The 26184-nt window shown below is 37.3% G+C and overlaps 1 protein-coding gene across 11 annotated transcripts in view; it reads right to left on the reverse strand.

The window, feature by feature from the left end:
* The window catches only part of ADGRB3 (adhesion G protein-coupled receptor B3), a 470566-nt gene that overhangs the window by 38650 nt on the left and 405732 nt on the right, over positions 1–26184 (reverse strand). For all 11 annotated transcript variants that reach the window (XR_013948141.1, XR_013948142.1, XR_013948143.1 and 8 more), the window contains 2 exons: positions 4362–4512; positions 3725–3794 (listed from right to left, as the gene is read on the reverse strand). Coding sequence is in view for 8 of the 11 variants with exons in the window: in XM_080584111.1 (XP_080440237.1) it covers positions 3725–3794; positions 4362–4512 (221 nt within the window). In the remaining 3 variants the exon portion in view is untranslated. The remainder of the gene's footprint in view (positions 1–3724; positions 3795–4361; positions 4513–26184) is intronic.

Below are 26184 nucleotides of genomic sequence, written 5' to 3' on the forward strand. Positions count from 1 at the left end.
CTACATCCCACCTCAAAAGCAACAACCACAACGTCAGAACAGTAATGTTCCATTAATTTTTCTAATGTCAAAGAAAAATACTTTCAAAATTTTATGCATTTTTTTTCTTAAAAAAAAAACACACTAGGTTATTTACTATGAGAGACTGAGAACATGGACCTCTGAGGAGGAATATATTGCTTTTCGCTACCAGTATTAGTGAAGATGACCATTGTGTGTAACTAAAACACGTAATTAAAATGTTCATGTTTCTTTGTGAATGGAAACATCAGTCCATAAAAATTGTTGACATATTGTGTTTGAAACATAATTTCAATTACTTGTGCTGAAAAAAATGTCTGCCATTTTATTTAAAAGAGCCAAAAGGTTTCAACCATGAAAATCTTTAAGACAAAGGGACATTTGTGTCCTTCCTCTCCTATGTCTTCAATTAAAAAAAGCTGTTCAGTAGAGTGACTTCCATTTAGGATCAGGATGGTGAAGAATGTAGAGGTTGTTTTCTTTTCTCTACACAATCTGAATTTTCAGCAATTGGGATTTTCAACAGTCTGATGTGATTTTTGCAATGTATTCAATATCTGCCAATTGATCTCTCTGAAATGCACTTGTTCCCAACCTTTTCTATTGAAGAATTTCTGAAGATGGATTTTCAGGTGTCTTCTTGTACTGTAAGGCAATTGCTGCCAACTCTTTGACCTTTTTTTTTTTTTTTTGTTCTCTTTTTCTTTGCTATAATAGATTTTTTTTTTCCCAGTGCTTTATGGTTGTTTTTATTGTGTTCACCTGTTCTGTATTCTTCCTCCCTGCTCTTCACATAGCAAAAAGCCATATAAATTGATTAGCATTAAGAGCATCTACTGGTGGTTTTATGGGACCATGCTGCATGGTCATAAAATTCTGCTGAGTGATGAAGTGATGAAGTAGACTTGCTCCTGTGTCCTGTGTATCTTGTGAGTAGTTTGATGCTCTCTAGGAGAATGGCTCCTTCTCTTAGGAGAACATGACTATAGCAGAATTTTAAGTTTTGCTGTAATAACAATTTCCTGAAAGTTATCTGCACTGCTTATTAGTATACAGCACTGCATGAATACATGAGCAGGTCTCACAGATTTCGTAACTGTAACTTGCAGTAGTGGTGCTTTCATAGCTCTTAGGATAGGTAGCAGCAATATTTATAAATTAAAAAAGCAACAATATTTATAAGCCCCACAGAAATAGTTGGAAAAAATAATTAAGCTTTTACACAAACCTTTTGCAAATATCTAAAAGTTTGTTACTATGTGCTTTTATTTTTTTTTCCAAATTATTTTTAGGGAATCTATTAAGTTTCTGTACCTGTTTCAGTACAAGTGTGTTCTCATAAGTGATTTTGAATGTACAGTAATATAACTGTCTAATAATTAGGGTTGAAAGAAGAAGAGAGAAATTACACACTGTTATGACAGAGTTGGATCAAGTGTGAATAATTCAAGCCAAACTCATCAGCCGTACCACCCTATAAACCTGTTTTGAAGACCCTTGGGCCTCCCTTCTAGTCAAACTCTCCATGTATGGGATTAGAAACAATTCCTTTATTTTCACTTTTAATTTTCTCCATTTGGAAAAGTCTTTTTTTTTTTTTTCTTTTTTCCAAAAATAGCAGAATGCAGAATGCTTTCTGATGGCAGAATGAATATCTGATGCAGAATGTGTATAACTGAATGCATTTCTGGTGGCAGTATGTGTGTTTGGCTTCTGAATGCAGCCAAATGGGCCAAATATACATTAGCATAAGCAGTTCAAAAACTTACAAAAGTACTTTAGTTATGGTAAAACAGCACAGGGGCTCTGCTTTCACATGGCCTAGCAGTTACAGGCCATAATTCTTGAGTGGGACAGCATGTCAGCTGGTGCTGGAGGAGCAAACTCCATTCCCTACATTTCCAGTTTTCTTTATATTATTGTGATGTTAAATACCAAGAAAATGTAGTTGCAAATAAGACAAGAGCTGCATTATGGTTCATTTTTTCCCTTGTGTACCTCCTCTTGTGCTTTTGTTCCACAGTACTGTGTCAGCTGATTTTGGATAGGAGGAGAGGGGCTGTTAATATGTACAAACCCGCTCTGTTTCTCTTTCCAGGTTACCCTTAATGAATGATTTGTTGTTTTGTCTGAATATTTCAGTATATCTTCTTTTAAAAATTCATTCATCCCAGGAAAGAAATAAGAAGCAACGCTAACTGAAGCAAATTGTCACACATGAATAATTTCAGCAGAGTAAATGTAATGGTATCGATCCTGCAAGGGACAGAGCTACATCCCCAGTGGGGTCTGGACACTGTAACATTCGTAAGGCCCAGAGCTGATCAGGTACTCCAGTCCTTGTTAAAGGACTAAATAATAATAATAATAATAAAATAGACAACAACAACAAACAAAAACAAAACAAAACAAAACAAAAAAAAAACAAAAAACAGCAAGACAAGCACATATTGGCTAGAAAAAAATCCAGAGTTGCATGTTGTTAATATAACTCCCAAAAGATGTCTAAGATGTTTTTATCACTAAGGATTCCCAGTATAAGTGCTGTCCCACAGTTAGGTAAGCTATTCCCCATGAAACAAATGGAAGACACATTGTCACAATTCAGAACTAGAGAGCTCAGTGGTTAGAACAAGTGCTCAGGAGGAGATTTGTTTTTGGAGCCTTACCCACCTGGAGATGGAGCAAGGGCTTGAAGCCTCCTCTGCCATGTGCCATGAGGGTGGGACACACAGGGCAGAGGGGGGGGATCCTGATCACTCAGTGGTGATGCAAGGGAGAATAATTTAGTATTCATTGAAGCAAGGACTTGACCTAGCTCACCCATATCTCTGATGAATGCCCTCATTAGCAGCTTACAGAGTCTTATTTCCTCTCCTGCTGTCCAGACGCATGCTTAATTTCTTAGGCAATATGAGGAGAGCTGCAACCAGAGAGACTGAAGGGAATGTACCCTCGCACACATTATGTCTTGGTGCTTAGAGCCTTCTGCAGGCAGGAAGAAGACTCAGGCCAAACTCCTTCAGCAGGAGGCAAGGGAAGGGCAGCTTAGCTGAGGAGTGAATTTTCCAGTGTGCTAAATATACACTGTAAGCAGTCAGGTGGTTAAACAGAACCCGTATGAAGAAAATGTAACTGAAGTACAGAGATGTACTTGCCATCTCTCACATACAGCCCAGTCCAGGAAATGGGCTGGATCAGACACTCCAGGAGAGAGGAGTTGAAAGGGAGAGCTGTTTTGAGACTTCTGCGGTGCTTTGGCTCCAAGCAGTTCAGGGGCATGAAAGCCTAGGTAGTGGTTAACATACTTGGTGGACAGAAACCTGGGTGTCAAATAGACTCTTGCCAGTACAGTTATAGACATGTTTAGAGGTTGGCAAATGCTAACCATAACATTTAAGGTTCTCTTTGGTGAATTTATATAAATGTTGGGCATTTAAATGGACCTAATCCTTAGTGTTTCTTAATGGCTTGCTGCTTCAGATGCTCACAGGAAACCCAGCATCCCTGGTGCTTTGCTAAGCTTAGTCCAATACTAGCATATGGTTTCTTTTTGTTCTTCTGTAGATCACTCAGTGACTCATATGGTAGTTCCAAGTGTGAATGGACACCTGTAGGGCCTTCAGACCATGCTATATAATTCCTCAGGGGTATGGTAGCTTTTTTAATTAAAAATGTAATTTACCATTTCAGATTGACTTACTAGTGAGCTGTTCCATATCCTTTTGTCTTGGTAAAGCCTATTGATATTGCAACCACTAAGGCTGGTAAACCTGAAAAGAAAGAAAACCCATGAAACAGTAAAAACCATTAGAGGGTGAGAAAACATTGCTGTTCTGCCTGGACAAGAAATGTCAGTGCAAGCTAACGCAAAATGATCAACTTTACATGGAATGAATCTTTTGAAAAAGCACAGTGTTATTGCAAGATTTGTTTTTCTCAAGCACTGGTAGAGAGGACAGTGTTTTCTGCCCACGATGTATCTCTTTATTGTAGCTAAATTACTGGCACCTTTGACATGTCTTTAAGTGAAATAGTAAGAGAATTCATGAATATTCAGTAAGTGTTATTGTTATTTTATTTTATTTCTTGATATTACACTATGTTGTACACTAAAATGATGTTAAAATATATTTATTAGACAACACACACTAGCATGTCTTGAGCTAACAGATTATATTGAAGCTAAAGTGGGAAGACTCCTAATCCAGTTTTTTTTTAGTTACATGCAGTCTACTATTTTTCAGGTTCACTGAGGAAAATTATAATACTCTTGACATTGCCACTACATTAAATGTTTCATTCCAATGAGTCTGAATAAAAGAATTTTACAGACTTACCCCATCCAAGGCACAGGAAACGTTTCCTTATGAGCCGTGTCCTGATTTTTCCAGTAACAGCCATGTATGACTGCCACGCTTCTGTCAAGACCCAACAGAATGAAGCTAAGAAGAAGAAGTGTAAAAATGCGGTGGTTGTGGTGCAGATGCCCTGCAGGGAGCAAAGAAAAGCTTGTGCTGAATACTTAGGGACACTCATTTCTCTTTTCATTTCAAAGAGTTGTCATATTCTATCATCCTGACCTTTATCCTTAACATCAGATCCCCCTTTATGGTGTAGTTGCCACAAAGAGAGAAAAAAGAGAGATGTTGATATGGATTAGGTGTTCTGGACTGTTTTCAAAAACACTAAGTGTGCAGAGCAGGGTGAAGAACACAAAATAAGTCATGCAATCAGATTTTTCCCTAATCTTCATTTTGACCAGGGAATGCCATAATACCACTTTGGAGATCAAGTCATAGTGTTATTGACTATAAAATCTCATAGAGCTGAATAAAGAAAATGTGGGGATCCAAATGCTCCTAATTGCCAGTTATATTTTCTTTCCCTCCATAAAGAAAGTTCGTGATTGTAAATCTAAATTTTAGGCAATAGGGCAAGTTTGATTTATTCGTTTTGAATTTAAATGATAGATATATAATCTGATAGAATGTTAACCTACTGGAATATACTGCCTGAAATCTTTTTAGTCATAAGTATCATAACCTTATCAATTACTCTGGATATTGTTTTTATGGGTGTTAGTCATTTGTCATCTGAAAAGTATTTTGAGTGCATACAGTCAGCTCTCTTTTGTCACTATAGCCCTTAATTAAACTTGACATTGTCACTTATATAAATGAGCTTGCCTCTTTCTTGAAATAAATTATGATCCACCTTTCATTGTGTTGCTTGAAATACTAGCTGCAGGCTATAAAATGCGGTAAAAATTGTACCCCTGCACCAAAACCACACCAGTAATATTGAGAATAAACTACATCTATCCCCATCAAAATTTTAAGCATCAAAATCACATCAAGGTTAAAAAGAAAATAAAATTTATGTGCACCCAATATTAACAAAGCAAGAACCCTGTACAGAACCATGGATAGTATTATTTCTTTATGCAGCATACGTATTTGATAGCTATCTTAAATGCATGTAATAAAAGACTAGTCTTTTTTTTTTTTACTAAAATCCCAGTTCAGCAAAATTGTTCAATCAAGCTTGAATCAAGCTATGAAAGATTGGAAAAGATAGAATAAATTTAATACTATACTTGTTTTTAGTTCATTTTATATTCTTAATTAGCTTCAGATAATGTTGTTTTGAATATTCTATTGTGTTAATTTTCTCAGAATTTTATTTCCTTGCCTCACATAGTACAACTGATATGAACTCCAAAACTTTCAAAAAGTTAAGCACTTGAAGAGTCAAAACTTAATCATTTCCAGCTGTGATTTTAGAGATATTACACCTTGCTATCTAATTTTGGGTCAAATAAGAAGTCTGGTGGCATTGGGTTCTACATAAGTACATGCAAGATAATTATTATATATTTTTAAAAAGTGAAGAATGTAAAGTGAATAAAAAACAAAACACAAAACAAACAGATCCTGAAAATGCACTAGACATTCAATCTTAGATTTTTGCCTTTATTTCTTATGTTTAGATGTCCCTAATGTATGTGGGTTCATAAAATCTATCCTGTTAAAGCCTGACTGATAACAGCGTTTCCTGTATATGAAACATAAACACTTATTTAAGATGAAAGCTCTGCAGTGAAATGCACAATAAACATAATAGAAAATACAGAAATGTCTTTTCTTTTACTAGATGGCTTATATGTTATGACTTCCCACTATGCAAACTTAAATTTGCCTTTCTATCAATGTTTTGTTGGAACTAGAATTTGACAAAAAAACACTTGAGGAACAGTACAGAATCTTTCAGGGAAAATCTGCATAGGTAAAACACTGGAAAAATGTGAATACACTATTTATCTTATAAATATGCAAACATGAACAAATCCTGATCTTTTGGGTGAAATCACCGCTAACTTATGGCTGACTGAATATGGACTGTAGGATTTAGCTCATATTATGTCCCGTGTATTGAAAGAAAGACAGATGATGATAATCTGATACAAATGTGGACAAGGCTGTTGTGGAAGAAAGAAGCGTGATGAAAATGTTAATGATCATGTTGATCACAAAATGAGAAGGCAGAAGCAAGTTTTATTAGGAGCGATCTGTGCTCTAGCTGGAATATATGACTGCTGATTAATGCTAACTCTTCTGAATGGCAGATGGGGGTAACAGTGTATTTGCATCACATACCATTAGAAAGATCCAAAACAGCCTCAAAACATCACCTAACAACTGCTGTTGGATCATGCTGGCAGAATCATGTGCAGGGAGTTCTCAAAGTGAATTCAACCTCCCTTTGTCCTCAGCAAGGCAACCAGTCCTGGTAATTGGTCTACTCCCAAGCAAAGCCATGTACTCTGTGGCTGGACAATCACCCCTGGAAATCTGGCTTTTAAGTAATTCTATATACTTCCCATTTGATAAATAAACAAACTACACTGTGCTAAGTCTGGGAAAGTGTTATATCTGGGATGCCTATTTCCAAATAGGAAAAAAATAATTCATTTTCACCAAAGGCTGTCATTCAATGTGGTATTATCTCTAGCAAAGGAGCCATAACTTTACAAGTAACATGTTAATACTTTTTCTCTTTCTAAGCAGATCCTGGACTGCTCTGAGTCTCTCCTTCTTCCTCTCTTCTTCTGTCTTGGCAAGAAACCACTGCCTGCCCCACAGCTTGCTTCACCCACAAGAGCATCACTACAACCTGCAGCCCATCACTCACAAAGCTGCAGTGTGTCAACTTCTCTGCATTAAGAGACAGTGGTACGCATCCTCCCCATCTCCTTAGGAGGAGATGGTTCTTATTTGTTTCTAATTCTGGTTTATTAAAACTCACTGAATTAATACCTGTGCTGAGCACCTGTCAATTTGCAACAAAATGAATTTTAACAGCCTAATTTATTCACTCTTACTTCAAGCTTCTTAAATTATGTCAGCTCTGTTACACTGACCTCCTCTTCTTTCCATAGCTGCTGTTCCCAGCTCCCAGCTCCCCAAATTTAGTTCTGATTACAAGTGGGGAAGAGAGCTTTTCTGTCCTCAAAAAGCACAATTTCAGGAGCTTTACTTGGGCCTCTAGTGTTTAGCTAGCTTGAATATCTAAGTAAGACAAGTCATCCCTTCCTAAACAGTGTGCTATTAAAAGCAAGAGCTCACATCAGGTTTCAAATTATTTCCTTCTTTCATTCTTGTGAGGGACACACTCAGAATAAGAGTATTGAAGCACAGCTGAGAAGTCTAAAAAACTGTGGAAATTCAAATCTACTTATTCTAGGGCTTAATGTAATAATGATAAGTAAAATAGAGAACGTACCCATTTTTATGACCTACAAAAGGAAGGTCATAAATGTTACCTGCAAAAACACATTTACCATGATTTTGGAGCATCTGATTCTTTAACAGTAGTGTGGTTTTGTTTGTTTGATTGTTTTTGATAGCAGTGTGAACAGGTCTTCCACAAAAAGACAGAGAGTGTTACCTAAAGATACCTGATTTTTGTTATTTCCCTGAAACGGGTTCTTTTTTTATGTTTCTGGGTTCTGGTAAATGGTGTAAGAATCAAAGCTACTGGAAAATGAACATGAAAAATGCAATCTGTATTGGTGATAGCAAAATGAGTAGGACTAAAATCCATTCAGCTGGATTTTGTCATGAAAGAGAAATAGGAATTAATATAAAATCATCTAAATAATACAATTTATTGAAGATAAAAAAAAAAATCTTGCTCTTGATTTAGCTCTAAAGATATAAGTTAAATGGGTGCTAATTTATCTTTATGAAGTGTGATGATGGACCGAATATACAAACAAAAAGTACTTACAACAATGAAACAAATGAAACAAATAATAAACAAAACAAGGACAGTCCAAGTAACATAGCAAGGAACAGAAACATAATTCCCTGTTAAAGTTATTGGCTTTTTGTGACTTTCAAGCCCTCAACTATAAAACAGGTATAGAACAGTTTATTTTTAACTTTTAAAATTAAATATATAATTTCATAAAGGAAAATACTTATAATTCTCTATTTGCTTTCTTTTACTGATATTTTTTTAACTGACATGCATTAGAATACCTTTGTCTCAGGAATGGCAAACACTGTCAGAACACAGGAATACAATATATTGGTCAGATGATACTAAATTCTAGATTAAATATTACTTTCTAGAGTAAACTGCCATGAAACAATAGATGAGCTTTCAGAAGCTGTGGGACAAATAAGCAAGGGTTTGCATCTCAGGACTGTGTTTTTGGAAGAGGGACAGAATTTCAATGACAAACAAATATAGCAAGGACAGCTGTCTCTTCAGTTTCAAACACATTTGAAACTGAAATGCCTGAGAAATCGTAGCTGTAGACTTTTAGGTTTTCCTTCCAGGGTCATTAATATTACTGGTATCATAGAGCTTTCAAGGTAATATTTCATTTTTTATTTTTTATTTTTTTTTTCTTTTGCTGCACTAGAGTACTTCTAACATCTCGTTAGGAAATCTGAAACCCATATTGAAAATAGCACTCTACTGGAAGGACTTTTTCTAAAGTTCTAGAATCATAGAATCATCTAGGTTGGAAAAGACCTTTGAGATCATCAAGTCAAACCATCAGCCTGACCTACTGAGCCTCATCACTAGAACATGTCCCTTAGTGACACAGCCACGTCTCTTAAATACCTCCAGGGATAGGGAATCCACAACTTCCCTGGACAGCCTTTTCTAATGCTTGACTACCTTTTTCATGAAATAATGTTATTCATACTTTTAAATCAATAGCTGTGAAGCTATTTAATTAACTTACAGACCAACTTATAGATCTTTGAAAAATCTTCTCCAGTGTCCTAAAAAGCCAAAGGTTCAAGAGGTTTATCTTCATTACATTGCGTTCTGATATCTGCACATGATAACCTAAAATAATTAGCATTTGACTTCATGAACATATATGTTAAGATATATGCACAGTTAATTACTGTACTGCAGGATTCTATATGTGGTGCAAGATAAAGTCAATGGTAACCTTCACTTGGATTTTTCGAGCAATTTAATTTTTTAGTACAAAAGTAACAGTTTCAGAATACTTAAGTGATCTCTCCCACAAAAGTCATGAGGGATAAGTAAGGACCGTCAATTTTTCTTCTTCTACTCAATGATTTTTTGTTTCTCTGCAACAAACAAGATGACTTTCTAGGTTCTTAGATAAATAGCTTAAAAGTTACCCAGTTTTTTCTGCAGTTTCTATAGTTTAGTTTATGACTACAGTCTCACAGAAGACATCTATATCAAGAAAAACAAAAATCCACAGGAAGATGTTTTCAGTATCATGTTTCTTCTTCTTCTTCTTCTTCTTCTTCTTCTTCTTCTTCTTCTTCTTCTTCTTCTTCTTCTTCTTCTTCTCCTTCTTCTTCTTCTTCTTCTTCTTTTTTCTTCTTCCTATTACTATTATCATGATTGTTGCTAAAGTTTGGGACCACTACATGTTCCCAGTCTCAGGGTGTAGTATGACCTGTTGAACTGTTGTGATTTAAGTCTTGTTTCTCTGTCATATGTGGTCTTCTGCTCTTGATTCCTTCCTCTTATCTAAAAGCATAATCCCAGTGACACTAGTGCAAAGCTGTACAAGACTGAAAGAGAATTTACAGTTTAAACTGTATGTTTTTATCACGTGACCTTTCCATCAGACTTTAAATATCTATCTTCTAGTTTTCACTTAATTAGCCTCTAGATAGATGCTTTATCAATAGATTCAGTTCCTGCTCCTCTTCTTCCAATGGTTACCTCAAAGGTATTTCTGGAATGTACTGCTCTGTGAGGAAAACAGTCACAATCTTTATTCGTACTTCTACTTATGAAGCAGATCAGTCAGAATGTCTCTCATTTTTCACCAGATGCAGAGTCCAGCAACAAAGGTGCTGCTCATATCTGATCCACAAAAAGTATGCAGAGCCTTCTTTTTAGCTTCTGCCACTTGTAGTTAAGTTTTCTTAAAAGTTTTCTTTCAATAGTTGTCACATCTATCACTTGTATAAATTACCTCTGCATTTTAATTTGATACTGTATAGCTCTATCTTGGCATCTTCTGTTATTTCTATCAAGAACTGCTGGTTTTTATCCAAACTAATTCTTCTGCTGGCCGTTTTTCTTTTCCAGACCTTATAATGCACATAGTACAAAATCATTCCATTAACAAGATATGAGGGGATAGTCTGCTATTTCTGGGATAGAAAAGTGTTCATGAAACTTACTTTTTGTATTTGAAAACCCTCCTTGCTTATGTCAGAATCTGTCTACATTACCAAAAATGACAGCACCCTTTATGGACTGGCATGTGGTCCATACCGATAAATTGTTAGTGACACAGTTTTCATGTGGGCCTAAAAGTGCTCTTTGAGGCCAGGCTTAACCACAGACTGAAGGAGAGCTTGAGCCAGGAACCCTGCCTCATGGTCAGCCTGCAGAAAGCTTATATCCTGCCTTGGAGGGCTCAGTTGCATGCATGCAAGCAGTCTTGTGCCAGTTTGTCTTGGGGCTATAGAAATATTTGTGGCCCATTTTAGTTACTGGTTTGGATACAGGCAAGAAATCCAGTTGGGTAATTCATAATATGTCAAGCTATTACTAACATATGAGGAAGTAAAATTCATTCTGTGTTGTTTATGCCATTCTCTAGAGATTGTCACTGCAGCATGCAGGTTTATAATGTGTTAAGTCGGAATTGCTTTCTTGGTGGCATGCCTGCTGTAAATTGAAAGCCAGTTGGAAGACAGTTCTCATACCATTTCCTTATGCTCACACTCATTTTAATTGTCCTCCTGGTTTGGATTGTTACTGCTAGGTTATATGCAAGCAAATGAACTCAGCACAAGCAGTATCACAGAACCAGTTACTCAGAGGCAATTTAATTTCTTCGACTGCAAAACCTGATAAGGGAAGCTCTTCCCTTTTTGCCTCTTGTGATGTTAACATGTATATTTTTTTTGGACTGCCAGACAGAGAATGAATAAATAGGATCCTCTAATTGCTTACAGGACTGATTCAAAAGTCAGTGGAAAGATTCCCTGGGCTTCTTATTGGGCCATTACACCTAAAGAATAGATGGAAAATGCGTGAACAGAGTCTTGGAGTCTTGATCCATATATTAAGTATTTTAAATGCTTACGAAGTATTGTATGAATAATTTTTATAGTAAATGAAAATGGCCTACTTCACCTCTTCTTTTGGCTTTGATGTTAAGCACTTTAAACAAGGTAAATGTCAACTGTCAGGACAAAATAACTTAGTATTTTAACTATGTCCTCATATGAATGTGTTGTGAAGTTCATGAAGCTCAGAACAGGTTTTCAGGCAGAACATAAAAGAAAATAAGCCCTTTACAACTCAAAAGCATAAAGCCTATTTAAATACAAAATTTTCAGCTTCTTCCTGACCACTTAACCTCCCATTCCTATCATGGTGTTCTAATAGTGATGTTTCACTATGCCAGAGAACACCTTTCACCTTTTATTAGTTCTTTTTTTTTTTTTCCTTTAATTTACAACCTTTTTTTTCTGAAAAATCAACACTTTTGATTCTAAAGTGATCATGCTTGATTCAATAATAAAACTGGAAATCACTGGCGTGCTTTGTAAAAACGTCTTCATTACTGAGCTATTAAGGAATGGCAATTAAAAAAATTAAGTTGAAGACAATGCTATCCAGAAAAATTGCTCTGTAAAAATAGCTCTATGAGATTTTGCATTTACCAAGTCTGGAATATTTCTTATTTTAAAAAGGATAAAATTTAGATTTGTGGATAAACTGTATACGTACATATATATTTTTAAAAATTAATGAATAAGTAAAATCAACCATATCTTTGAAAAACAACTGGAGTTCTTATGTTCTTGCACATACTGAAGGTAATAATATTATAGGAGCATATCTGAGGGTTTTCAGAAACTGTTTTTAGACTCTGAAAATTCCATACTGGTTTTATTTTAAAATATGGAATTGCAATCTGTTGTCATAAAAGAAGACGGATGCCCTTGATGGGTTTGAAGAGATGTAACAGGCAACACCGAAGCAAAAGCTGTTTGGCTATAACATACAATCATGTGCTCTACGTTAATTTCAACTTTTTACAGAAAGATGCCCATATTTTTAGATCTCTCTCTGGGTTGTTGCAAGTAGGAATATTTGGTTGAATTAGAATACAAGTGGCTACACATTTCTGGAGAAGAATGGAAGGTATAAGAGCCAACAGTCAATTAGAGTGAGGAGTAACCAATGCTAGAGTGTTCCAAAGGTCCTAAGTCTTCCTAAGTTTAATTTATTTAAAAGTTCATTGTGCGGGCTGTGTGAGCAGCTAGGGGCAATGAGCCAGGACTGATAACGAAGAGGTGGCTGAGCTAAGCACAAGGGTTACTCATGAGTCAGCAATGATCGCAGCTATAGAAAACAGTAGTTCAGAACCCAGCTGAAAGGGAGTTCCCTGTGCAATTCTGAGAAAAAGAGGAGAAAGTGTCTGGCACTGACAAAGGCAAGGAACCAAAGGCACTTTTTAGAAGAGATGACGTAACAAAAGAGTTAAGAACAGATACTGATATATTCAAAACAACGGAGTCTGATATGCAAGACTTCAGTTTTCTATAGGAAGATCCAAGTGCAGTCACTGCAAACTAATGTCCTGGTGCAAAAATTACCAGGAAATGCCACATCTGGACAGATAAAGAATAATGCTTTGTGTTGCTCCTCTTTGATATATGGGTAAAAAACTTGTCAAATAACTTCTCTTTTAGAAAAAAACATGATCAGCACTGGACTATCTCTACTCTTTCAGCTTAAATCGGATCATGTTTGCTCTATTTTCAATTTTGATCTCATTTGCTAACAATAAAATTGCTGTAATTTTAGGGAGTTTCCACAGCAATCAAAATGATGACTAGAAAGAGAAGTTCAACAACAATGCTTGCAGTTGCCTTTCAGTTAGTCTGACTGTGATGATTATAACCCTGCCATATGAAAACAGTCCATCTTCTTCTCTGGGATATTGGTGTCAGCAAATATTCCTTCTCTCTGTAACTGTAAGACTTCCATCTCTTTCCTCTACAGACTGAAACTACTGAAGTAATAGCTTTGCAATGCTATTACAATATTACCATATATAACCTTCCTTCATATTTTTATGTTTATTTTTTAATCACAGTTGTATATATAGATTTTAAAAGCAGTTGTTTAAGAAGAATGACATTGATTTTTCCTGTAGAGCACTCCAGTTTAAAGCATGCCTGTTCTCCATCAAAATACTGCGTCATTTAGGTTTAGCAGTAAAGAGACAGTGAGAAATAGTCCCTTTTGAGAGAGGCCATTTAAGTCCAAAATAGAGATAATGCAGCAAAGGGAAAGAGAATCTACATTTCTGTGGTCACCTGAAGTCTTTTAGTACCACAGAACTTCAGTTTATTTTCAAAAATGACAGATAAAGTACATTTTTTAAAGATACAGCATGGCTACTTCTACCTGTATTTGCAAACCAGATGGGTTAGAAAATATTCACTCAGCCTGAGGCCAGCTGGAATGGCACAGCAAATGCCAAATGCCTATATTGGTAGAATTTATTGTACTACAAAATAAGGTGGTCGCATTCAGACAGCCTGCTGGCACTGGTCCCTTGCCAGTTCTAGCTCTCCTGAACTTGATGCATTGACTGGGGTAGTGCTAGTTAGTGTGGGACAAGATTGTGCCAGGATGCATGCTAATGCTTCAAGAGCATGACTTCATGACAGTTCTTGGGGTCATGCCCACCTACAGAGGCAGCTGGAGAATTTGAGCTTTGTTCTCTTATTCAGTAAAACAAGGGGTGGGTTTGAGCCAATATGGTAAGTTAACTTTGACCAGCAGCTAAACATCCACCAAGTCACTTGCTCACCACCCCCTGAAGCAGGATGGGGGAGAGAGAAAATCAGAAGACAAAAAACAGGAAAAACTCATGGGTCAAGATAAAGGCAATTTAATAAGTGAAGGAAAAAGTAAGTTCCAAGTGATGTAGAAGCAGTTACTCACCACTTTCCACCAACAGACCACCCAGACAGTCTCCAAGTGATAGCTACCTTGGAAAGACTAGCCCCATTTTTTATTGTCGGTCATTATATGTGGTATAGAACATCCCTTTGGTCTGCTGGGGTCATCTGTCTTGGCTGCGTACCCTCCCAGTCTCTTACCCACTCCCAGCTGACTTTCTGTGGGGGCAGAGTGAGGAACAGAGAAGCCTTTAACACTGTGCAAACACTGCTTCACAATAGCTAAAACATTGGTGTGTTACCAACATTGTTTTACTCACAAATAAAAAAAAAACACAGTACCATAAAGGCTGCTGTGATGAAAATTAACTCTATTCCAGCCAGTATACCAACATAACACTGAACCCGTGTTGTGTGTGGGTGTACATGCGCAAGTGTGTTTGTGCATGACTGTGAAGAGTGTGACAACGGAGGCTTTTGAATCAAGAAGTGTTCATATAATGTATGAACTGAAAATCTTTAATGGGACACATGTATGCACACATATGGGCTGCTACTTTTTCCTGTTTCATAGAATCATAGAATCATTCAGGTTGGAAAGGACCTCCAAGATCATCTAGTCCAACCTTTAACCTAGTACTAAAGTCTACTACTAAAATATACTACTAAGTTCCAAATCTACACATTTATTGAAAACCTTCAGGGATGGTGACTCAACCATTTCCCTGGGCAGGCTATTCCAATGCTGCACAATCACTTCAGTAAAGAATTTTCTCCTAATATCCAGCCTAAATCTTGAGGCCATTTCCCCAACTTCTTTTAATTGCAAATCTGAATATTTTCTTTCAGAAATATATACCCTTTTTCCCTGAGTCATTAGAATCAGAGCACACATTGCCACACTAGAAAAGTGAGTGGAGATAGAGAGCACCTTGGATGACATGCATTCTTTGCAAAGCAACATTTTCAGCAGATAGAAGGGGTTTTATATCTCTGTATGAGATTATGTCAACCTGTATGCCTGAACATGAATGTAGAGTGAAGGGTGAAGAGTAGAATCTACAATTTGGGGAACAAACAGTGCCCTAGTTCATGTAAAATACAGCTGATGCAAACTTATACAACAACATAACGCATCGTATTAATTCCTTTTATAGTCATGTCATTAATTTGATATTAGGCATGGATAGTTTCAATCATCACCCATCCCTTTCTTCATTTTGTGTACAGATCTATGTAATGGCAATGAAGCACCTTCATCCACAGGATGAAGTTTCAGCTGGAAGTAAGAAATTCTTGACAGAGAGAATATTATAGAAACAAAAGAAATTAGACTGTGTACCTTTAAATACAGGAGAGGGTAAACATTGAGCAATCATGGGTTTCTAACGATATTAATGAAATCTCAGTAATTTTCACCTGGTATACTATAGCAATGGATGTGAGCGCACACTGAAAAAGTCAAAGAATATAGTTCTTCAGAATACTTTGCATCTCTGTCTGATATTTAGTTTTGGTTATTCAATACCATGGCTACCAAGATGTTGGGTAATTAAATAATTTATTGTAGTTAGAAGAAAAAAGCAATAGTATCCACAATCAAAGAAAAGAAGAGGTCACAACCACATGTGTGTATGGAGGATTAACTCAGAATAGGAAGAAGAACAATACATTAAAAAGTCAGCTTCTTCACTCAGATAATATTTTGACATTAACTTCCATTCATAGCTTGCATCGGAAAACAAAATGTCAAGGTGTTTTGCTTTTTTCTTCTTTCTTTCTTTCTTTCTTTCTTTCTTTCTTTCTTTCTTTCTTTCTTTCTTTCTTTCTTTCTTTCTTTCTTTCTTTCTTTCTTTCTTTCTTTCTTTCTTTCTTTCTTTCCTATCTTTATAAAAGGTGAAACCACTTATGCTGATTATACTTTTGTATTGTTTTTCAACAAGAAGAAAATTCTGTGAGGTATCATTCTGCTCTCTTTACCTGTTATGGTAAACCATAAGGATAAAAGGTCTATGTTAATGACAAAACAATATTTATGACAAAGCAATGTGGAATCTTTCACAATGATTTCTTTAGTAAGTTGTGATTATTAGAGGGACACTGTAATAACGTGTGTATTTTAAAGCAGCAAGGAATGAAATTAGTGGTAAGAGGAAGCAGGAGCAGCGAAACTAGTAATGGCTCCTCTATCATATTCAAGACAGATTTCTGGATAAAAGAGAACAGCAGTCTTTCTATTGGCCCTGGCTTTCTTCCCTGTATTCTACTTCTCCTTGTTTCTTCCCACAAAGCCATAAAACAAGGTAAACTGAGTTAGACCATGCTTGGGACGTAAAGTGAGCTAGATCCATTCCTGTCAACACAATCTGGAAGAGGAAATGGGACGATATTATTATTTGGATAGCACTCAGTCCTCACGGATACCAGTGAGCACAAGGTTCACACTTCTGTGAATAAGCTCCAAATATATTCTTCCTATGGGAGTCATTACAAGAAATCTTGCTACTGCATGAAAACTCTCTGCAAGGACTCATATCTACCAGTTTCACCTTTTCTCAGCTCATAAGAAGTCTCTTGCTGGATAAAAAAGGGGTTTACAGATAAAGAAGGAAATATATTGTGGCTGGACACTGGAGAGCATCCACAGAGATTTCAACAAGATAAACTACAGAAAGAACTAATGCCTAACAACATGACAGCTTTCCACAGGTGAGCTTTAGCTGTGTGTTTAGATAATACTTTCCAATGAATTTGAAGAGCTTCTTCCTAAAGATGTCTGCAGCAGAAAAAGAGTTACAGTGTCTCAGAGTTGTCAATTCAGACAAGAACCAGAAAGGCTCCATGATCAGTTTGGAGAAGGTCGTATCAATTTTCGAGCTCTGGACTTATAAGCAGCAACAAGTGGAAGCACACAGTGTACAAAGCCTCCACTATAAACGCTTGTCTAAAATGTACAGTATTCCTGTATCTGTATATTTTTAATATCAAAGATGTTGTGAGATTTCAGCATTTATTTGGGTTATTTAATCTTCAGCTCCAGTCATAACAGAACAGTGGCCATTTGTACACGCAAAGGAAAGAGATTAACATTTAATGAGAAGGTGATTTGTATCCCCTAATGAAGTGTACGAGATCGTTGTATGAATGAACATCTATCTTACCAAATAGAAGATGGACTTAAATAAGACTACATATTTATTGCCTTGAGTTTGATGTTTTAAATTATATCTGCTCTGTGACTGATTTAGACTGCAATCTCCTTGAAAGAGAAGCCTCCAGTGCTCTCCCAGTGTTTGTACAGAGCTGAGCACTCCAGGATACCTAATAAACATGATTGCTAATCACATAATCATTCAGGGTGATGTCTTGACAGAAGTTTAATCTTACTAGTGTCTTTCCCCAAAGAGATTTAATATAGCTTTGTGGATAAGTACAGCTGTGAAAACCTGTTGTGAAAAGACCAAATGCACTTCTTGAAGGCTCATTTTATATATTATGCAAAGGCCAAACAGAAATGCTCAGTTTACAAAACTGTTAATTTATCTTCACCCCACACATATCAGAAGAAGGTCTACTTACCCAGATCTATTAGTCCTTAATAAATTACTTATGTGTTTCTGACTGTCTCTTGTCACTGACATTAGCTCTAGTTAGCTTTAAGTGTCCTGGTATTTCCTGGTTCTTTCCTTCATTAATACTACCTTCTCAATCCATGCTAGGCACACAGTTTCTAAAGATGAATTGTTGTTGACCCTTGAAGGTGGTAATGCTGTGATGGTTTTATGGTAAGTGCTTCTTACTAATTATTTTAGAACTACATTTGAATCAACTTCAGCTGGATTAGATGATTTTTTCCCCTTTTTCTCCCTCTCCTGTACATAACTTTGCAATTTTTAGCCATTAAAAACAGCTTTTAAGAATATTTGTGACTATTTTATTTTACATTTAGTTGGCCAATTATTAGATAGCTTTCTGTCTCCATGCAGCACAGAAGCACTGGTTGAGATTGCTAATGGATTACTTTATTTATTTTAACTTTTCTGGTGAAAACAGTCATTCTAATTACTCAGTTGACCTCAATAAACTATCACAATATAAATTTCAAAACTTCCTTTTCCAGTTTCTTATTCTAAATTACAAATCATCTACTGATAAATTTTCAGTTAAAGAGATTATAGAATTTGTTGCAGATTTTGTTGGCTCTTAAAAATGTAAGTACATTCTGAATAAGGTGAAATGATGACAATTTGACTTGCATGACAGCACTTTTCTTCTTCTTTTTTTTTTTTTCATGAAACAACAAACAAGATGCAGCAGATCATCTGCAGTTTTGTCTGAGTATTGGATACATGTGAATCAGTCTCATCTGTGGTGCTTTTTTTTCAGTCTACTTTCAGTTATTGGGAAGGGTTGCATGAAGACAAACAACTCTGATCAGGATACAAACAGTATGATTTACATTAACTAAAATTGTCAGTGCTAGAACTAGGATGTTCAGCATATTACTTTATGTCTTTGATACATTACAAAATTGAAATGGGGAACTCACTACTTTAGGATTTGAAGGTAGCTAAAGAGATAAACAAGTTAGAGAATAGGCTGATGCCTTGGATACAGTCCTGGCTCAGAAAACCTTTAAATTGTTGACTGCAAAAAGTTAGGAAGGCATATCAGAGAAAGGATCATTCATTCCCTGTTCTTATATGCTTCTCTCTATATATCTGTTTAATGTAGACAGCACAGTGTAGACAGATCACTGACAAGATCTGATACTGCCATTCTTACGTTCTAAAACTGGCAGGTAGAAAACTATATGAAATAATTCTAAAAATCAGGTCAAATCATGAGAGATAAGAATTCTGTCTTTGTAAAGAAAATCCCTTTCATCTATATAGTTGTGAGGAACAGACACTCCTCTGTTGGTCTATTTACACAAAGATCTAAGATCCTCAGTAAAACTCTTCTGTGCAGGTATCCCAAGATGGCAGCAACTGCTTTCACTTCCATATTGCCCAGGAACGTTAACCCCACTTCCCCATTTCTTTATGTCCATCACCTTTTAGCATTATCTTTTTTTTTTTTTTTTCATCCAAGAACATACATTTCAGACCTATTATTCTACATAAAATACTTTGATTTAATGTAAGTGAAGAGGATTTTATAAAAACAAATTTCCTCTGCTTTCATAATGGTTTCTTCCTCTCTACAAATTTAATGGCATTTTGAGGCAGACAGTTTCATAGTTCTCAGGTTGTAGTCCTATTTCCTGCTTATTTGTGGGCATTTTTCATAGAGCAACAGAAGAGAGATGCAAACATATAATGAAACAGAAATGCTCTAAGGTAAACTTTCCAAATATGGAGAACTTGGTTATAAAATGCAGTATTGGACAACACTTGTTAAGCTACTGAAAATCTGCAGACAAGTTATTAGAGTGAGTGAAACTGTCAACTGGCTTGCTGACCTTAGAGATGTATAGGTCCTGCTTGACGAACCTGATCTCCTTCTATGACCAAGTGACGCGCTTGGTGGATGAGGGGAAGGCTGTGGATGTGGTCTACCTTGACTTCAGTAAGGCTTTTGACACCGTTCCCCACAACATTCTCCTCAAGAAACTGGCTGCTCGTGGCTTGGACTGGCGTACGCTTTGCTGGGTTAAAAACTGGCTGGATGGCCGGGCCCAAAGAGTTGTGGTAAATGGAACCAAATCCAGTTGGAGGCCGGTTACTAGTGGAGTCCCCCAGGGCTCAGTGCTGGGGCCGGTCCTCTTTAATATCTTTATCGATGACCTGGATGAGGGGATCGAGTGCACCCTCAGTAAGTTTGCAGATGACACCAAGTTAGGTGCTTGTGTGTCCTGGTTCCAGTTAGGACAGAGTTAATTTTTCCTCCTAGTAGCTGGTAGGGTGCTATGTTTTGGATTAGGATGAGAAGAGCGCTGATAACATGCTGATGTTTTAATTGTTGCAGAGCAGTGTTTACACCAGGCCAAGGACTTTTCGGCTTCTCGCTCTGTCCTGCCAGCGAGCAGGCTAGGGGTGCAGCAGGAGCTGGGAGGGGACAGACCCAGGACAGCTGACCCAAACTGGCCAAAGGGGTATTCCATACCATCTGACGTCATGCTAAACAATATATAGGGGTGGCTAGCCGGGATGGGGGGGCCGGCTGCTCGGGGATAGGCTGGGCATCGGTCAGCGGGTGGTGAGCAATTGCATTGTGCATCACTTGTTTCTCACACATTATTATTAATACTATTATCATTATCACTATTATTATTATTATTGTTATTCTAATATTCCTGTCTTAATAAACTGTCTTTATCTCAACTCACCGGCTTCACTTTCCCGTTTCTCTCCCCCATCCCAGAGAGGGAGGGGGGAGGGTGAGCGAACGGCTGTGTGGTGTTTAGCTGCCGGCCGGGTTAAACCACAACAGTGTGTCGATCTGCTCGAGGGAAGGAAGGCTCCGCAGGAGGATCTGGATAGTCTGGAGCGATGGGCTGAGGTCAACTGTATGAAGTTCAACAAGGCCAAGTGCCGGGTCCTGCACCTGGGGCGTAACAACCCCAAGCAGAGCTACAGGCTGGGAGATGAGTGGCTGGAAAGCTGCCTGGCAGAGAAGGACCTGGGAGTACTGGTTGATAGGCGGCTGAATATGAGCCAGCAGTGTGCTCAGGTGGCCAAGAAGGCCAACAGCATCCTGGCCTGCATAAGAAGCAGTGTGGCCAGCAGGTCTAGGGAGGTGATTGTCCCCCTGTACTCGGCTCTGGTGAGGCCGCACCTCAAGTACTGTGTTCAGTTTTGGGCCCCTTGCTACAAGAAGGACATGGACGTGCTCGAGAGAGTCCAGAGAAGGGCAACGAAGCTGGTGAGGGGTCTGGAGAACAAGTCTTACGAGGAACGGCTGAGGGAGCTGGGGTTGTTTAGCCTCGAGAAGGGGAGGCTCAGGGGAGACCTCATCGCTCTCTATAGGTACCTTAAAGGAGGCTGTAGAGAGGTGGGGGTTGGTCTATTCTCCCACGTGCCTGGTGACAGGACGAGGGGGAATGGGCTAAAGTTGCGCCAGGGGAGGTTTAGGTTGGATGTTAGGAAGAATTTCTTTACTGAAAGGGTTTTGTTAGGCATTGGAATGGACTGCCCAGGCAGGTGGTTGAGTCACCATCCCTGGAGGTCTTTAAAAGACGTTTAGTTGTAGCCCTTAGTGATATGGTTTAGTGTAGGACTTGTTAGTGTTAGGGCTGAGGTTGGACTAGATGATCTTGGAGGTCTCTTCCAACCTAGACGATTCTGTGATTCTGTGATTCTATATATATATTTTTGTCTATACTTGCCTCCCCCAACTATAAAACAGTAATGATGACATACACCACTCTCATTGAATACTCAGGCTCAAAGAGGAAAAGCATACGTTTATGCATAATTAGATTAATTGGATTCCTTCCTTCCTTCCTTCCTTCCTTCCTTCCTTCCTTCCTTCCTTCCTTCCTTCCTTCCTTCCTTCCTTCCTTCCTTCCTTCCTTCCTTCTTTTTTTCCATAACTTTTTCACAAAGAAAAGGAAAGATATTTAGTGGAATATCTTTGATCTGTTAAAAGGAAAGGTCAAACAAGCAAACAACTATCTACTCTCCCAAGCTTGACAGATATTTTTATGTGGACATTGTTTTATCTTTTTATCAATATCTGTCACTCAACAGAATAATGCAACAAGGGGCAGAGACAGAGATATACATATATATATTTTTCAATCTAAATAGGATAAAAAATATTGCCATAGAGACTGATTCGGATGCTATAAAAATAGCTCCATGTATTGTTGATATTGTTATCTTGCTGCCTGGTATTCTACCTGATTGTAGCAGACAGGCTCAGCAAGATCTTTAGAGTCATCAAAAAGAAAGTAGAATGTCTGTTGAGGACATCAGAATTTATTTTGAATCTATGGTTATCTACAAATTTGGCTTAAATTACTGGATTCAAAAAATCTAGTAACATAGCTCCTGGAAGCTGGGCCAAGACATTTAGCTCTTTGCAGCTGTTTTGTTATGTAGCAGTTTCCTGGCATTTATATGAATTCCCTTCTTTTAAAATTAAAATGGAAAATGGGAAAATCCCTCTTCTGTACCTTCATAATCACTGAAATCTTTTCAGAGACAAAGTTGCTCTTGTTTTAAAATGGTTTTGTGTACGTCCTGATTTTTTATTTGTGTGTGTGTGTGTGTGTGAGTTGATAAAAGAAACAGCATTCTTAAAATTGCTAGCTGGAGATGCAGATATTTTAGTCTGATTACACATTTGTAGCTAATGAAAGCTATTTGGAGGTTGGTTTTTTTGTTGTTTTTTAGTAATGGCAGTTTAACAAATTGATGAACTAGACATTAATTTAGGATTAATTTTCTTTAAGCAGTAATATCAAGTTTTCTAATACTTTTTAATACTAGAATAATTGCCCAGGTTTTCCTGTATGTGCTAGGCACTTTTCTTAGAAATCTACTTTTATAAATGAATTGCTATTTATTTTGCTTGTAGAATAAGGAGACTTTAGGACAGGAATGCTTCAGTCACTAAAACAGATATCTTCAGAAAAGCATTTCTGTTACAAATAAAAAAGGCTAGGCGTATATATGTCTGTAAAAAAAAAAAAAAAAAAGCAAAACTGAGACTAAGTGCTGCACTGCTTTCCACCCTTCCACCCTTCTAGTTGCTTAACTCTGTTAAACAGGTCTGTGTGAGCCTTGTTCTTGTTTAGCTAATCCTAGCCATTGGACTGGTTCACCTTGTTCTAATCCTATTTTTCTAGTCCCTGGTTTGAAATTGATACAACAGGTGTACTTATACATCACTTATTTCAGAGTTGAGAGATTTGAGATATATATTTTATTGAATTAGCAAAGCAACTAGAATTAGTGGAATTATATCTGCCAAAAAAAATGGTGATAAATTTTAATGAAATAATCTTCCTAGTGTGACTGGAACTGAAACTGAATTTTTGCTCTCTGTGTGTTTTTGTACTGGCAAGGAAGTTGTTCATCACAGGAAATTCTAAATCCATAATACTGACAGGCATTTCATCCTCTTTCCCTGTAGTGCTGAGATTTGGTCAGGTTAGATTTCCAAGGCTCCTAAGACCCTTGCTACTGGGCCTGGGTTAGAGCTTCCAGCTTGTTACAGAAGGGTTTGAGGCAAAGTTCACTCTGCTTAGCAGTTTTTGCCTATTTTCTGTAGGTAACAGATTTGTCTTGACTGATATTTATTGTTTTGGGAGAGGTCAGTTTGACCACTAAAAATGAGCTCTCTTTGTATAAAATACACAGCTGAAATGGTGGGTTGGGTAATCTCCGTTGGTGTGCAGGAGAGGAAGACAAAATGCAGAAAGGTGAGAAAATAGAAAGAATGTCTCCAGGTGAAGCTCAAATATTAGACATTTCTGTTTATGTCATCACCCAACATTACATGAGGAATTGAAAGAATCATGCTATTTAAAGAAGAAATAAAGAAAACCAAACTTCTCAGCAGTACTGCATGGGTGTGTTAACAGGGAAAGAGGAAACTTCTGAAGGAAACAGCTCCAGCTCCCTGCTTTAACGAAGCCTGGATTACAAATGGCTGTGAGATAAAAGCCATTGTGAGGGCCTTGCTCCATTTAGAGACTTCAGCACTGTCAGCAGCTTGTGGTATAGTGGGGAATACAGCCACGTATTCTGATGTATGCCACAGGCGACATTGCTGAAGACCTTATGTGTCCCTTCCCAGAGTGAAGATGGAAGAAAGGATACAACAAAATACAAAGGACTTATCATATTAATGGCCTAGGTAGAAAGAATGTTAGATGTGATAGAGCCAAACTTATTGGAAAGTCCCAGGAACAGAGGGAAAAAATGAAGCTTTTAACTGCTGCAGTTCACAGTCTTGCTGAACCCTGCAAATACAGTGTTAAAAGAAGAGACTAATAAAAGACAAGATAGCTGCTAGCATCAGAAATACTAGTTTGCCAGCACAGCTTTTGTTAGAACCAGATCTCACACCAGGAAAAGTGAGGTCTCACAAAGCCCTAAATAGCAACATGGTTTACATTTTAGCCGAGTAAGAAGGATTTTATAAGGCAATATTGAGGAAAAGAGAAAGCTACAACTGTGAAAGAATTAACTGAAGCCCAACAGGAAAAATGTACATTTGTAAGGACATGCAGAAAAGAACATGTGCTTTTTGTAGCTCACTGGGCATTAAATTGAATGCCATTGTCCAAAGCATTATCACAGTCAGATGTCAGTGCAGGTTCCTGGCAAATTCACCTAGCTAAAGAATCTGTTTTGTTGTACACCTATGTCAAAGCCCCTGTCAGAAAGATGTACATCTAATGGATGTTGCTCATGGATCCTCACCACCCAAGCACCTCCAAAGCAGTCATTCAGACTGACAGATTGCTGGTGTCTTTCCAGTCTTCTAAAAGAGAACTGGTCATGGCTCAGAGACAGTTTCATCGGGAGTTATAAATATTCTGATATTTGCTCAGGACGTGTATCTTTACAGCAGAGATAATAATCAATATGGTAGATGAATACATGCAGTTTTGAGGCTCAATAAGATGGCATGTCTCTGAATGAGAATTATGAATTGGGAAATTCATACGTGTGACATTAGTAAACAAGAAATTCAGACACTTTTAGACAAACTTCTCCTATCCAGCACGTTTCTATTTTAAGATGATACCTGGCTAAGCAAGTTATAGGAAAAGGCAAAACAAAACAAAACAAAAACTGGTATAAGAATCTTTATGGAATTTTACAGAGTCAATCATCTGCCTACAGCAGTTGTGGGCACACCTTCCATGTCGGTATGGTTTAGAAAAAAACAACAAAACATAACACAACAACAAACAGTTGGAGGAATACCAGGCAGTTATAGCCAGATGAAAAATCTTTACAGAAATTGACTGATAATCTCAAGTGGAAAAAGAAACATTAACAGTCAGGTGTTCAGGTGTTTTTTTGTTTGTTTGCTTTGTTGTTTTTTTTTTTTTTTCCTTACATTTTAACATAGAAAAAGCCATAGACAGTGGAATTACTGGGTACAAAATTATTGCAAAACATTCTACATTAGAGTTCAAGATTTTGTATATATATATTTTTTTCAGCTCTGTACAAACAGGCAAGAGCACTTGTGGCAGTGACCATAATCCACTGCTTAGATTAAGCAGTTACCAACAAAAGAATAAAAGGCTTTAGAGAAAGATTTTCAGGTCTACATTGACTTTGTCCTGGCAACAATCCCAGCATCTGACAGTTAATTTCAACAAATTAGAGATGAATAACTAATGGACTACACTTGCCAAAAACCTATCTAACTTTGCCGAAGAGGGAGGTATCAGTGAAGTTGGCATCTAAAAAACTAGTACTGTATTGGAAAGACTGAATTGATTTGCACACAACTGGTGGCCAAATTTTGAAGAGACAGCATGTCTAATCCCTATTGTACTTTAGGCAGAGATCTATTCAAAATTTAAGTGACATCAGGATGCAAGAAAAGGCAGCATACCAAGTAAAAACTACAAACCCATGCAATGCTACAGGCTTGGGGCAGAGTGACTGGAAAGCTGTGCAGAGCAAAAGGATCTGGGGGTGTTGTTCAATGTTTGCCTGAACATGAGCTGGTAGTGTGTCCACGTGGCCAAGCAGGCCAATGGCATCCTGGCTTGTATCAGGAACAG

Source organism: Anser brachyrhynchus (assembly GCF_964034855.1).
Source record: "Anser brachyrhynchus genome assembly, chromosome: 3".
Classification (NCBI taxonomy): Eukaryota; Metazoa; Chordata; class Aves; order Anseriformes; family Anatidae; genus Anser; species Anser brachyrhynchus.